General features: G+C 53.1%; 1 protein-coding gene across 3 annotated transcripts; it reads right to left on the reverse strand.

Annotated features, from left to right (window-relative positions):
• Positions 1-4128: 4128 nt before the first annotated feature.
• On the reverse strand, positions 4129-13862 carry FRS3 (fibroblast growth factor receptor substrate 3). Of its 3 annotated transcripts, none has more exons than XM_002816873.4 (7): positions 13755-13862; positions 11987-12130; positions 10875-10963; positions 9370-9556; positions 6731-6892; positions 5769-5917; positions 4129-5486 (listed from the first exon to the last, which is right to left on the reverse strand). In XM_002816873.4, exons 3-7 carry the CDS (start codon positions 10938-10940, stop codon positions 4572-4574), a joined length of 1479 nt encoding a protein of 492 aa, XP_002816919.1. In that variant the 5' UTR covers positions 10941-10963; positions 11987-12130; positions 13755-13862; the 3' UTR covers positions 4129-4571. The 3 variants fall into 3 exon arrangements, with proteins under 3 accessions (XP_002816919.1, XP_063581298.1, XP_054413448.1); XM_063725228.1 differs by having other exon boundaries at positions 11987-12779; positions 13755-13832; XM_054557473.2 differs by lacking the exon at positions 13755-13862 and adding an exon at positions 12684-13636.
• Positions 13863-14272: the final 410 nt, after the last annotated feature.

A 14272-nucleotide genomic window follows, 5' to 3' on the forward strand; every position in this document is an offset into this window, starting at 1 on the left:
TGAGACTCCATCTCAAAAAAAGAAAGAAAGAAAGAGAGAGAGAGAAGAAAGAAAGAGAGAGAGGGAGGGAGGGAGGGAGGAAGGAAGGAAAGAAAGACAGAAAGAAAAAGAGAGAGAGAGAAAGAAAAAGAAAGACAGAAAGAAAGAAAGAAAGAAAGAAAGAAAGAAAGAAAGAAAGAAAGAAAGAAAGAAAGAAAAGAAAAAGAAAGAAAGAAAGAAAACCACGTTCAGGTAAAAACAACATCTGCCACTTACTGAGCACCTACTATGGGCCAGTCGCCATGCTTCACGCTGGGTAGACATTCTCGTTTGACCCTCACAACAACTGTTATTATCCCTGTGTGACAGACGAGGAAACTGGGGCATGAGTCAAGTTGTTAGTAAGTGGTGACGCCAACTTTCAAAGTTCAGCACCCTTGGCAGAGAGACTAGACTTAGCCATGCTGTGATCCAGAAGCAGAATTAGGACCCAATGGGAAGAATTGTAGGGACTTCACAAGACTTGAGTCGAGGGAGGGCTTGTTAGGTAGTGAGCTCCCTGTCCTGGAAATGTGTGAGCAAACACTAGATAAGTATCTTCAGGACTCCTGTTGCAGAAATCCCTGGATGGGTCCTAGCTTAGCTGCCCTACAAGGCTCTGAGATTCTATCTTGGACCCTGTGAACTATACAGAGCCCTGAAGGGCTCACACAGGCCCTCCCCACCCTTGCCTCAGCCCTCCCTATACCTTTCTGAAGGCCCAAGGGTGCCTCATTACAAGACCCCCCACCTGTGAGTAGGATACCCCTTGAAGATATTGGTCAGAAAGCACCCCAGAGCTCAGGGAGCCTAAGTTCTGAGGGCCTCCCATGAGGCTGATTTGCTCTCCGGAGAGGCAGGCAGAGGCGAGTGAAGTCAAGCCTCTTCTTGCACACCTGCCCTGGCCTCTCCTGTCGACACAACCAGGAGCCATTTCTGAGGAAATGAGAGTAGAGGGGCAGAGCTGGTAGGTGGACGTAGGGCAGGCCCCAGGGGAGAGCAGGTTCACCCTGTAGTTAACTGGGAAAGGCCCTGGCTTGGATTTCAGGATTCCTGAGTGGGAGCACTGGAATGTGATCCCCTGCTGGGACTCAACCCAGGGAGAAGCACCCAACAGAGTCTCCCTGCAGCCCACCTGAGGGAATGAGGCTCCTTCAGGCCAGGCAGGGAGCAGGGGGTGGAGGAGACACACGACAGGCATCCAGCCCTAGCCCGAACCACCAATTAACTTCACGGCCTGAGGCAAGTTACGTCACCTCTTGGCCTGTTTCGTCCTCTGTACAGCGATGATAACATCCCGCCAGTGAGGCCTGATAGAGATAAATATTCGACAAGGCCCTGTGGAAAGCTGACTGTGTTTATACCCTTGTAAAGTGCTATTATTACCGGGGGGGGGGGGGGGGGGGGGGGACCTTGGGGAGGGCCCCTCCTGGTCTGACCTGAAATGTCACTCCCAGACAGGATGCTGGATCCTGTCCTTTCCTGAGGGCAGCCCAGGGGTGGGTAGGGCCTGTTTCTAAAGAAGAGAACCCAGCACTCGGCAAACATGCATTGATATTGGTGATGATCTTTGGATGATGATGGTGATGGAAACTGATTCCATCTGTGCACCACACCCTGACGGCAGGGCGGGCTCAAACACAGGGGCGGCAGTTACCCTCCTGGGCATTGCTCCCACCCACCCCTTCCCACCAGGAAAGCTGTCCACTCACACCCTGCCCTCCCCTCGAGAGGAAAATTCCTGTAGTAGACCTCATGGGCCAGAGGCAGTGACCAGGGGAGGGGACAGGAAAGGTTGGGGGCCACACTGAGCTGGAAGTCGACTCCTTGGACACCCCCAAGCCCCACAAACATGCTCATCGAAGCAATTATGACTTGCTCTAGGGAGACCCCAGGGGTCAGGCCAGGATCTGGCAACCCAGAGAATGAGAATAACTGCCCCTTCTTGATTTGTTCAGCAAAGCGACAGCCTGGGGGACTGAAGAGTTGTGATTTCTAAGGGAACAGCTGAGTTGTTAACACAGCTTGCAGGAGTCTTTGTCTACTTCCAAAGTGGCACCATGTTCGTTTCATTGGCTACTTCTCATATCAGCTCCATGTCTTCCAGGTACAAAAGCTGAGCCCAATTGGGTAACCAAATGCTTAAGGTAGCAGAGATAATGACCAAGTCAGGACAGGTCTCTTAAGCCAGCCTCTGGCTACCCCATCATAGTATCTGTCCATTGATAAGGCGGAGCCTGCACTGACCCATGAGTCACAAACATGGCCAGGATCCCTAAGCCTGGTCCCGGCATAGCCATACCTGCCCCCACATATCCACCCTCCTGTTTGGAGACACCCACCACCCCGACTGTGGAGGTCATGAGTAGTAGCAGGGGTAGTGTATGAGGACATCCAAACAGAATCGAGCTGCTTGGATAAGCTGCAGAGAAGACAGCATTTCCCTACTACAGTGTGGAAAACTGCAATGAATCCAGCCTGCAGCAGGTGACCCCTCTGGTCCAGAGACCAAAAGGATATAAGGAGGAGAAGGGTTTGGTGCCAGCTCTGGGGTTGTGGCAGCTGCCCTCTTGAGCTCTGCTGGGCCCCACTGGAAGGGCCTTTTCACATCCTGTTGTGGCCAGTCGTCACTGCCCATTTCACTGACAGAAAGTGATACCTGAGGTCGGGGGGTCTGAAAGCTTCCAGTCCAACCCCCACTCAGAGAAGGTAAGCTCCAGGAAATGAGGCCCAGGCAGCAGTGTCCTGGACAGTAGGAGGGGGAGGGATCTGGGTGGAGTGTCTCGCCTGGGCTTGTTTCCTTGGTGACAAAGAGGACAGGTCTGCTTGCTCCACAGGACAGGAAGCTGGAGCACAAACAGTGACAAGGCTTTTCCCCAAGTTGGACAAACACAGCTCTCATTCTTCACCTGGGCCCTGAGTGGCTTATCACAAAAGCAGGATTTCCTTTAGATGAACCGCACTGGGGTTTCAGACAGAAATGGAGTCTTGGAGGAAAGGAAGCCAGCAAGAGGAGGAGGAGGAGAGAGGCAGCCTCAGGACAGAGAAAGGAGCTCCTGGAACAAATCAGCACTAGGTTGTGTGTGCAGCACAGCCCTGCTGGACCCTGCGCTTCCAGGCAGGTGCTCCGATGTGGCAGCTCTGTTAGCGCCCAGCCTTGTGGCAGGGTAGAGGCATCCTAACAGTCCATTCCTGAAGGGACGTTCTCTAGGAAACACACTTAGCAAGCCAGATTATCTAGTTAAACATTACACTGTGTTTTTTCATTTTGCTATAATCCTAGGATTTTAGTAAAGTCCTGTTTAAAGGTCTGGTCTTGACTCAGCCATGCTGGGGGCAGCTAAGGAGGATCCAGGATCCATCTCTGGGCCAAGGTGGTAAAGGACAGCAGTGCCCTTTGGGGCCTGCCTATTGGCAGGGGCGTCAGTGAGGGCTCCCCAAGAAGGTGAAGGTGTCTCTTCTGTAGCTGTGTCCGCTCCACTGTACTCCTCACCTGTTACCAGCCTCAGAGGGCTGGGCTCTACCTCATTAGGGCAGTCCTCACAGGCTCCCCTTTTGGCTTCTAGGACTCCAGTCATCCCACCCCTTTCCTTCAACAGAGCATCCATCCCTGGCAACTTTAGGTTCATGGCCAGGGCTTCTTGGAGGAGAAAAATAAATGACTGGCCGGGCACGGTGGCTCACGCCTGTAATCCCAGCACTTTGGGAGGCTGAGGTGGGTGGATCACCTGAGGTCAGGAGTTCGAGACCAGGCTGGCCAACATGGAGAATCCCCATCTCTACTAAAAATACAAAAATTAGCTGGGCATGGTGGCAGGCACCTGTAACTCCAGCTACTTGGGAGGCTGAGGTGGGAGAACTGCTTGAACCCGGGAGGCGGAGGTTGCAGTGAGCTGAAATCACGCCACTGCACTCCAGGCTGGGCCACAAGAGCGAAAACTTGTCTCAAAAAAAAAAAAAAAAAAAACAAACCATGGACTTGCCACAAAAAAATCATAACTGCCCCAAATTCCCCAGAGTGAAGCCCTTACCTCAATTAGGCCTGCCCTGTTGGGTCCAACCCAGGACCACACCAGAAAAGATTCCCTAAGAAGATGATATCCACTGGGCCAGAATTTAAAAATAATTATATTAATAATAAATATGTTAAATTACATTTAAAACAATAAATAGAAAAATAAACTGATAAATAAAATCAACAGGTACAAAATGTTTCAAAATTCCAACCAAAAAAAACACACATGGACAGTCGGCAGACAAGACAAATGGACAGAACGGGAGGGCGCTAAACGCAATCACAGGAACCCTTCACAGTTGACGTCTCGGCTCCCTCCTCGCCTGGTCACCCTTCTCTCCCCAGCCTGGAGACAGACCAGGAGACTCGGTGGCTGATATCTCTGGGGACTCCAGCCAGCACAGGGAAGCATCTGGTCCCACCTCCATGCCTTCTGCAAAGCAACCCTGAACCCTGGGGAGGGTGGGTTCAGAGGACAGGAGTGTGAGGCAGAGGCTGGATCATGGTGGGGCAGAGGGTGGTGAGGACCGGGACGTCCCTACAGAGGCAGGTCGGTGCTGTTGTGCCGGGTTTTCCTGGCGGTGCCATCGTCTCGGGGCAGAGCTCTCTGCAGGTTGGACATGGCCACGGTCTTTTTGAGGTCAATCACGGCGTAGGAGTCTGAGCTTCGGGCAGGGTGGGTGGTGGGCATGGGGGCTTGGGGGCTCGAGGGGTTCTGGGGCTCCTTAGGGCGGTCTCCACCCCAGCCCTTTAGCTCCACCTGGATGTAGTTAAGCTGCCTTGGGGGCTCGGGCCCCGGCCGGCGGAAATCAAAGTTGAAGACCCTTGGGGAGCCGCGGCGGCGGGTCAGTGGCACAGGAAAGCTGCCGTGGCTGCGGATGGCGGCCCGGGTGCTGGTGGGCTTCTGCAGTGGGGTCTCGTCCTCCTCACCATCAGGGAAGCCATTGGAAGAGGGTGTGAGCCCATCCCTCGAGTCCCCATCATCCCCAGCCTCCCTTCCCAGCTGCTGGGCTTGGCTTTCCCACACAGGGGGCAGCGGGGGCAGGTTCTCATAGTGCAGCAGGGCGGCCCGGCGGTGGGCAAGGCCATTCCAGCCCGGCTCCTCTGGGCTCAGTCTCCAGCCAGCCCCTCGCCGCAGCCCCCCGCTGACGTTCTCGTAGGTGCACTTGGGCTGGGCTGGGCACTCGGAAGGGGCGTCATTGTTATTATTGTGGTGTGGGGGGTCATGCAGGCTGGGACAGAGGCCCTGGCACTTCACCATGTGCCGCCGAGCAGGGGTCGGGCCCAACACAAACTTCACCTGGCCTGGCTGCAAGAACACCTGTGGGTCCCGTTGGTCAGGACCCCGGGCCTGCGGGAGGAAGGGTACCTGACCCTCAGGCAGGGGCTGCAGGCAGTGGCGGCCCCTGCGGTGGTCATCTTCACTGGCCGGTGTGTTGACATAGGTGTGGGACTGGGGAAAGAGTCCAAGTGAGGCAGGAGTGTCCAAGGGCAGGGAGAAAAGAGAACAGAAGGGACAGGATGAGAGAAAAGCAGCACACAGAAAAAGAGCTGGAGTTTCTTCTTCCTTGTCCTCCAACCCTTCCGAGGAAGCTGCTCCCTTTTGGGGACAGGAAGGGACTGTTACAATGTTCTTCCCCTTCCCGTGATCCTTACTGGGAGGAGGTGGCCTTATTTCCTATCCCTCGTCCCCACCCAGACCAACAGGGCAGGGGCTGGCCGGCTGCATGCTCACCTGCTCATCAGGAGCAATGAGGGCATGGGTGGACTCTTCCCCAAGCGAGGGGTGCCGCAGGCTGCTTGTCGAGAGCCGCCGGGGAGCTGAGAATCGTGGGCCCTCTCCAGGGCAGCCATTGGAAAAGCTGGAGACAGTGTAGCCTAGAGCTGAGCACAGGGGAGACAAGCCCAGGAGAGGGAAACTTAAGCCACCTGACAACCACTTGCAGCTGTGTATGCGGCATCCTGGGACTCCTCTAATGGAGGAGAGATGTTCTCAGGGCCTCAGAGTGGTTAAACCCCACTGAGCCACCAGCCCCCCATTATCCTTCATCTTTCCTCTGCTCTTCAAACCCTGCCCTTTCCCTCAAGCTCAGCTTGAAGCACCTCACCACTCTCCATTATAGCCTCACCCGAAACGCATAAAGCACATCTTGCTGTCACCGGACCGTCCCTTTGCTTCATTCTAGGTCTGCCAGTAAGGTCCAGGGAAGCTCCTCAAAAAAAGGGACTGTGCTTCTATTTCTCCTGTCCCCCATGGGCCAGTCCAAGGAGCACAGAACACCAAACAGGTGCCTGATCTGAATTCAATGACTGAATAAGCAGAAATCGTAGGACCCTCTCCAGAATACGGTCATGGCCAGAGATGCCTGCACCAACAGCAAGGAAGGTATATGGGGATGACCCAACAGACAGAGGAAGAAAGGAAAAAAACTCCAGACTGCCATTTACATGGAAACCCAAAGTCTTCCTGTCTGCTCCCCAACCATCAGTCAATACAAGGCCCAGGACTCAACAACCTCAGTTTGAGTCACCTAGCCCAGCCCAGGACTTATCGATCCTCAAGAATGGTTCTGATCATGGACAACTGTCCTGGAAGGCTGGCTCACCCAGCCTTCCCCCAACCTGCCAGCTTGACTTGTCCCTCAGATTTGTGCTTCCTGGGCCTGTGTGTGTGTGTGTACACTGGGGTCTCCTCACCATTGGGCGGCTGGGGGGCTCGAGGGAGGTCAAGCTCAGCGGGGTGGCTATTGCGGGTGATGATGACAGGCTCTTCCATCACATTGATGCTGTTGCACTGCATCAGATCCTGAAGGAGGTTGAAGATTTCCTCAGCCCGGGAACACTTAAATGCAAATATTCCTGGAGAAGGAGAGGAAGAAATGACCCTAGGCAATAGGGAAGGACCAGAGGAGCTCAACAGATGCACAATGTGCAGGAAATGTCCCTGAACTCCAGTCCCAGGCCTGCAGGGGCAGGAGAGCCTCTCCTCATCTTGAGCATTCTTTTTCTTTTCTTTTTTGAGATGGAATTTTGCTCTTGCTGCCCAGGCTGGAGTGCAATGGTGCGATCTCAGCTCACTGCAACCTCTGCCTCCCAGATTCAAGCAATTCTCCTGCCTCAGCCTCCCAAGTAGCTGGGATTACAGGTGTCTGCCACTGCGCCCGGCTAATTTTTTGTATTTTTAATTGAGACGGGGTTTCACCATGTTGGTCAGGCTGGTCTCAAACTCCTGACCTCAGGTAATCCCCCTGCTGCGGCCTCCCAAAGTGCTGGGATTACAGACGTGAGCCACCACACCTGGCCCTGAGCATTCTTTCTAGGTCTGCTCTAGAATCCAAGAGCTACTAGAAAGGCTGGGCCCAAGGTACCCTGCCCCACCACGCCCACACCACATTGAACACTCCAGCTATATTCCTCTGAAGCGAAATCATTTTCATAAGGATGTGTGTGTTGAGGGGTCACAAGAAGTGAATCAAAACCAAGGTGGAGGCTGGGCATGATGGCTCACGCCTGCAATCTCAGCACTTTGGGAGGCTGAGGAGGGTGGATCACGTGAAGTCAGGAGTTTGAGACCAGCCTGGCCAACATGGTGAAACCCTGTCTCTACTAAAAATACAAAAAATTAGCCAGGCATGGTGGTGGGCACCTGTAATCCCAACTACTCAGGAGGCTGAGGCAGGAGAATCGCTTGAACCTCGGAAGTAGAGGTTGCAGTGAGCCGAGATTGTGCCACTGCACTCCAGCCTGGGTGACAGAGCGAGACTCTGTCTCAAAAAAAAAAAGAAGAAAGAAAAAAAAACAAAACCAAAAACCAAGGTGGAAAGGATAGTATTGATGAGTGAACATTCTTTTTTTTTTTTTTTTTTCAGAGACAGAGTCTCGCCCTGTTGCCCAGGCTGGAGTGCAGTGGTGCGATCTCAGCTCACTGCAAGCTCCGCCTCCTGGGTTCACGCCATTCTCCTGCCTCGGCCTCCCGAGTAGCTGGGACTACAGGTGGCTGCTACCACGCCCGGCTAGTTTTTTGTATTTTTAGTAGAGACGGGTTTTCACCGTGTTAGCCAGGATGGTCTCGATCTCCTGACCTCGTGATCCGACCACCTCGGCCTCCCAAAGTGCTGGGATTACAGGTGTGAGCCACCGCGCCCAGCCAGGTGAGTGAACACTCTACCTCACATGCTTCCCCCATCTTCCTCTGCCTAACACTCCCTGCTTCCTAGGAAAAAAAGCTCCAACCAGAGCACCAGCCCTCAGATCGCTGATGACAAGAGGGTCTACTCTGTTCCCTGCTTCTTCACTTATTAGCCCAGTGTGTGGCCAGAAAGCGAATGCCTACTGTATATAGGTCCCTGACCTCACAGATTAAACTCTGGCGCGGGAAGGAAGAAATCATGGGCCGACTAGCTAAAGGCAAATATGGCAAGGCAATCACATGGCTCCTCAATGCAGCCAGCCTTATAGCCCTTCAAACTGCAACACTGCAACTCAAGGTCCCCGGAACAGCAGGACTGGGCTGAGTGTCTGTCAATCAGGGGACTCAAAGATGCCCTTGGGGTATTGGGCCAGCATGGACTCCTACACTCCCCTCTGTAACAGGGGGACCTGGGACCTAGGGGAGGCTACCTGGGGTGTGCCTATGCATATACCCACAACTAAGACACAGTTAGCCTGGGGAATGGGACAACTATGGTTTGCACAAATAGGATGGGGATGAAATAGGGAAGAAAAATAACTACTCTGGCAAAATATGACGAGAAGTAGGAAAGACCGGAGTTGTAGAGAACCCCGTGTTGGGGCCAGGGGTAGCCCCTCTGGGAACCCAAGTATAGATCAAACATCACTAGGAGCAAGGATGCCTCTGCCTGTTCTGCCTGCTCACCCAGCGCCCCTGCCTCTGCCTCAGGAATTCCAAGGGTAAGATGCATGGAGGGAAGTCTCCTCCAGCAAACATGACCTCGGAGGCTATTTTGTTGGCAGCCTCATCTGAGAAGCTTGTTCATTCCACCTCTGCACAGTCATAATCCCAAACTGCACTGAACACAATCCCATGCAGGATTCCTTTCGCACAGCTTAAGTCTGGATCCTAAGAGATAAACTCAGACCATGCCACTCTTTCAGAGAGCTGTGGCTGGCTCCAGCCTTGACCTTATGGAATAACCTACCACCCCTGACCTCTGACTGCAGGGAGAATACATCACACTCTACCACCCACAGGTGATGGGGATAACACTAATGTTAGGTAACACTAATTAGCCCTCTTGAGGGCTAATCTGTACATTAGGAACCCTGGAGTCCTGCATAAGCCCCTATCCCAGGGTGGAGCAGGGCCTGGTACTCACCCTGGCCTGTCTGACATCGGCGGCCACTCTCAAAGGAGAAGAGGTTGGAGTCATAGCCATAGCGCCGCAGGCAGAGGTAAGGCCAGCGGACAGCCTCACGCCGATGCAGGTGCAGCACCAGCTCACTCTGCGTCAGCTCCATCACCCCAGAGCCCAGTTCCACCCCCTCGTCATCCACATTTGTCACCTGGAGGGGAGAGGACAGAAGGGTCAATGAGTGAGTCCAACAAGTGTTTGCATGGGTCCCTGAGCCACTGGGAGACAATCTGATGCAGGACAAGAGGTAGGGAACCAAAGGTCACATCCGACTATCACAGACTCTACTGAATGCCATATAACTATATGAAGCAGTGCCACGGACCCACGGCAGTTCTCTGGGCAAATCCTACTTCTCTGGTGCTGAGTTTTGTCATATGGACAGTGGGCGAAGAGGTAGGTAGCTGACTTCCAAGGTCAGTTTGTTAGATAACAAATGTTAGATGACCCCAGACAGCCCATGCCTTAGTATCCAAGGGCCAGATGTTAAGGGGGAAGGGGTTCAATTGTAAATTCAAAATCTTGAGACTGGGACAGCCTGACCTAGGAAAGTCAAGCCCAAGGCAGAACCAACGCATATCTCTTCTACCACTTCCCCAACTGTGTGCCCTTACTGAGGGCTCCCTCTTCTGGTGGGCAGGAGAAACATGTGCTTCAACATGCCCCAGAATGAGGAAGGAGGAGGCTCCCTCTAGAGAGGCAGGCAGGGGAGAGCACAGGTTGACTTGGGTCTGCCCTCAGCTTCCCACAGCAAACAGCAAACACTGATGTTGTGCTTACTGTGTGCTAAGCACTATTTAATTTTATTTATTTATTTATTTATTTTTTTTTTGAGATGGCATCTCGCTCTGTCGCCCAGGCTGAAGTGCAGTGGTGCGATCTCAGCCCACTGCAACCTCCACTTCCTGGGTTCAAGTGATTCTCCTGCCTCAGCCTCCCGAGTAGCTGGGATTACAGGTGTGTGCCACCACACCCGGCTAATTTTTGTATTTTTAGTAGAGACGGGGTTTTGCCAAGTTGGCCAGGCTGGTCTCTAACTCCTGACCTCAGGTGATCTGCCTGCCTTGCCCTCCAAAAGTGCTGGTATTACAGGCATGAGCCACCGTGCCTGGCCACTAAGCACTATTTTAAATACTTTACATATATTAACTCACAAATACAGAATTTTGTTTTCTCTAAAAAAAAAGGGGGATATATAAAGTTATAAAAATACACTGACAACAGTTCTAAAAGCACCATTATGGCATTTCTTCATTCTGGGTAATATCAAGAGCTATGAAAACAGCAGTGGTCTGGGCCTCTTTTCCTCAGGCTACTTGAGAGGATATGAGCTCAAGAAGTCTCCATAAACCTACAACCTCAGCCTGGCATTTGATTTGCTGTTAGAGAAGCTGAGGCAACTCCATTAAATTGTTTCTGAGCCCAAGAGGCCATGTTGGGAACACAGGAAAGGAGAGAGCTCTGGGTACCTTGAACTTGGTGGGGTGGTTGTCTGGAATGCTGTCTCTGTTCAGGCAGCTGCAGCAGCTCCCCATGGTGTCAGAGCAGCCAGCCTGCCCTAGGAAAAACATACGGGACATGCAGGTCACCAACTTCAGCTTCAAAAAACCCTGCTCTGGGGAACTTGGGCAAAAGCACCTCATTGTGATCACCTACTCTGTCCAAGAGACTGTGTGATACAGACCCTCCCTCAAAGACTTCACATTCTCAATCCAGGGCCAGACACACATTGGATAAACGTTAATTCAAGTTACAATGTGTTAAGGATGAATGCTGATGGGGGGCTGGAGAGAGCTTCTCAGAGGTAACATTTGATCTGGACCTTGAGAAGTATGTAGGATTCTGACCCATGTAATGACAAGGAAGGCAGGGACACAGGCAGGAAGAAAAGCAGGGGTCCAGGAGAATTGATCTGCAGCAGATGGAGGTGGGTGCCAGTCCAAGCCCCTTATTTGGATTCAGCAAAGAAATGGTCACTTGGGGGTCTCAGACACTTTGGCCTGTACCTGTCTCTTTTTTCCTCCCTTTTTACCTCATCCATCCCACTTCATCCAAGTTCTCTCTTCTCCCTTACTACCATCCCAACGTCCAGTGCAAATTTATCTTTTTGATGTCCTCTTCAAATGAGTTGTTACATTGTGATTATAAAGATATATTCGGAAGACTGAACATTTAAAACAGTGCACAGTTTTAATAACCTCAATTGGATAGTTCTTCATTAAAAAAAAATGCTGGGTTTCCTTCCCTTTTTCTGAAGGGGAGACCAGAGGCCTTACTATTTGGCTCTTCCCTCCAGGATTCCAGTACCTGGATTATACGTCACAATAGTCAGGACTGTGCCTAGAATGAAGAGGACACCACCCACGCTTGAATGACCTAAGGGAACAAGAAATGCATGGACCAATACCAAGCAGAAGTTTTAAGGGGTTGCAACTTGTCACAAGCAATGAGTCTGTAGGATTGACTATCCTTCTAGAACTCCTGCTGAATGGTAAAGCTTTGAACAACCAGGTGACCTGTACCCTCTGTTCCTCCCAACTTGGGAAACGCCATAAAACTGACCCCTATACACAGCTCTTACCTCACCCAGGCCATCGGGGAGCTGACCGTGGGAGGGGCATGGGGAAGGGTTCCCACTTTATTCCCCCTGTCCTTGGTGGGCTGTCATGGCAAACAGTCTGCAGAGAAGTCACCCGGATCCCTCTGGGATACACCTGGGGCTCACCTAGCATAGGAAACAGAGACACTGATTAATAAAACCTTCTATCTTCACCCCCAACTGTTAATGAAACTGACCTGACAGTCCATCCCACCTGGGTATCTGTTCTAGCCCTAATGGGACAAAAACACCAATGAAGAAAGTAAAATCAAGGGCAAAGACAGCACAAATCCCAAGCCCCACGGGCCCTGAGAGGGACAGACTCCCAGAGCATCAATGAGTTTGAAGTCTAAGACGACCCAAGGCCTTTTAAGTCACTTTAGATCTCCCTCTGAGTCCTGTTACAACAAACACCAAAACCATCACCTTACCTTTGCAGAGAACTTTAACTCTACAAAGAGCTTTCTCAAAAGGACACTGTGATATAGTAGAGACAGCACTGGTTTAAGACTCAGGAAACCAATATTCCGGTCAGTTTTGTTGCTACTAAGTATCTGGGAGATTTAAGTCAACCCCCCCCCCCAACTCCCACCTAAGGCCTTAGTTTTTGGGGGAACCATCTATAAACCGGGGAGCTTCTAGCTTAAATAACTTGTAGAGGTAAAAATGTAAGACAAACATCACTAAAATTGACATGTTCCTCTTCCAAGACAGGCTGCTTCAATTTCGCATTTGGAAGCTTGATAGATTTTCTGCTCCCCAAGCTCTGAAAGGCCTAATTTTAACATAAATGTTAACAGTAAGCCAAAATTTCAGGGCATCTGAGCCCAAGGTAGACAAGTCAACAAGCCAGGACCCTGTAGACCCTGGACATTCCACGTTCCTGCTCTGGAGAAACACTTCCCAGGGCCCCTTGTATCCTGCATCCTTGGACAACTTCCAGGTAAAAGGACCCCATCCCCTTGGTCTGGCTTATTTTCTGGAAGGAAGAAGCAGGCCCAGGGAGGTATGCACAGACTAAAGACAGGTTGCTGGGAAAATACTGGGGCTTGAGCCACCGACGGGGGCAGGGCGGGGGCGCTGAAACGAAGAACCCTAGGGTGCAAGATGGGGGAGGGGTTGCATTTCCCTATCACCATCTCTTCTCCTTAAGATATCAGGATGTATCAGATAGCCCACTGAGGAGGGACTGCATTGAGTGGAAATGGGGAGAGGCCTCTGGTCTGGGAGAGGTATGGATCAGGGGCAGGAGTGAGAGGGGGTGTGGGGGCTGAAAACGTATGAGGACGTTTGGGGAAACATGAGCAAGAATTTTGGATGTGGGCATTTTGGGTAGTGCAAGGAGAATGGGGATATGAGGGATCCTAGGAATTTCCAGGCAGTGGAAGCATTTGGGGGCATCCAAGAGAAATGGTGGGTCCGTGGGCATAGCAGGAGATTTGTTGAGTGAGTGAGGGGGTTCTGAGGGCTCCAGGAGATGCGATGATGTGTCCAGGGCGGAGAGGGTAGAGGTGGGTTGGGGGAGCTAGAGGCTGCAGGACAGGCTGCAGGACTGTCAAGGGGAATTTCTAGATGCCCGTAAGGAATGAGGAGGTCTAGGTTCGTGCTGTCCCCGGATCCCCGCCCCCAGCCCCGGTGCTCCGCCGCCCGCCCGCCCGGGGCTTCCTAGGGAGGGAGTGGAGACTGCGGCGCGGCGCGGCGCGGCCTCGATGAAGCCGCCTCGTCCCCGCCCCGCCGCGCCCCGACTCACATCGCCCCGCGGCCCGGGCGGCGCCGGGCCCCGCTCCCGGGTCCCGCTGCAGCAGCCGCCGCCCGCCCGGAGCTAAGGCCTCCCCGCCCCGCCCCGCGGCCGCGGGGTCGGAGGTCACCGGCAGCACCAACGAGACGCTGCGGGCGGGCGGACCCGAGCGGGGGCGACCGGCATGCAGCCTAGAAGGTCCCTTTGGAGGACTTTGCAGTCGGGAGCAGTGAGCATGCGCAGACGCCAGAGGGCGCTCCTGGCCAGGGGCTGAGCAAGCCCGGAGGGGACAGGGCGGAGCCTGCGGCGGAGGCGGGGCGCAGAGGCGGGGCTGAGGACACCAAAGTTGGGGGTGCTCCGGGGAGCGTAAAGGGGACGGAGGGTTGGGCGAGAAACGAAGGGAAAGGGAGAGGGTCTGAAGGGACCTGAAAGGAGAAGGGCAAGACGATGGAACCCGGAAGAGGGTTGAGGGGAGGGGAAGGGGCCAGGGGGACCACTGGGGACAAGGGGGAGAGAACTGAAGGGAAACA

Source organism: Pongo abelii, chromosome 5 (assembly GCF_028885655.2).
Source record: "Pongo abelii isolate AG06213 chromosome 5, NHGRI_mPonAbe1-v2.0_pri, whole genome shotgun sequence".
NCBI lineage: Eukaryota > Metazoa > Chordata > Mammalia > Primates > Hominidae > Pongo > Pongo abelii.

Excerpts from the sequence above, each read along its gene's own strand:
- FRS3 (XM_002816873.4), bottom strand. The coding sequence starts at position 10,940 with ATGGGGAGCTGCTGCAGCTGCCTGAACAGAGACAGCATTCCAGACAAC. Across the intron at positions 5,918-6,730 it reads AGCCCCCCAGCCGCCCAATG|CTCTAGGCTACACTGTCTCC; the intron begins GTGAGGAGACCC and ends CCCTGTGCTCAG. Across the intron at positions 5,487-5,768 it reads TCATTGCTCCTGATGAGCAG|TCCCACACCTATGTCAACAC; the intron begins GTGAGCATGCAG and ends CTCTTTCCCCAG.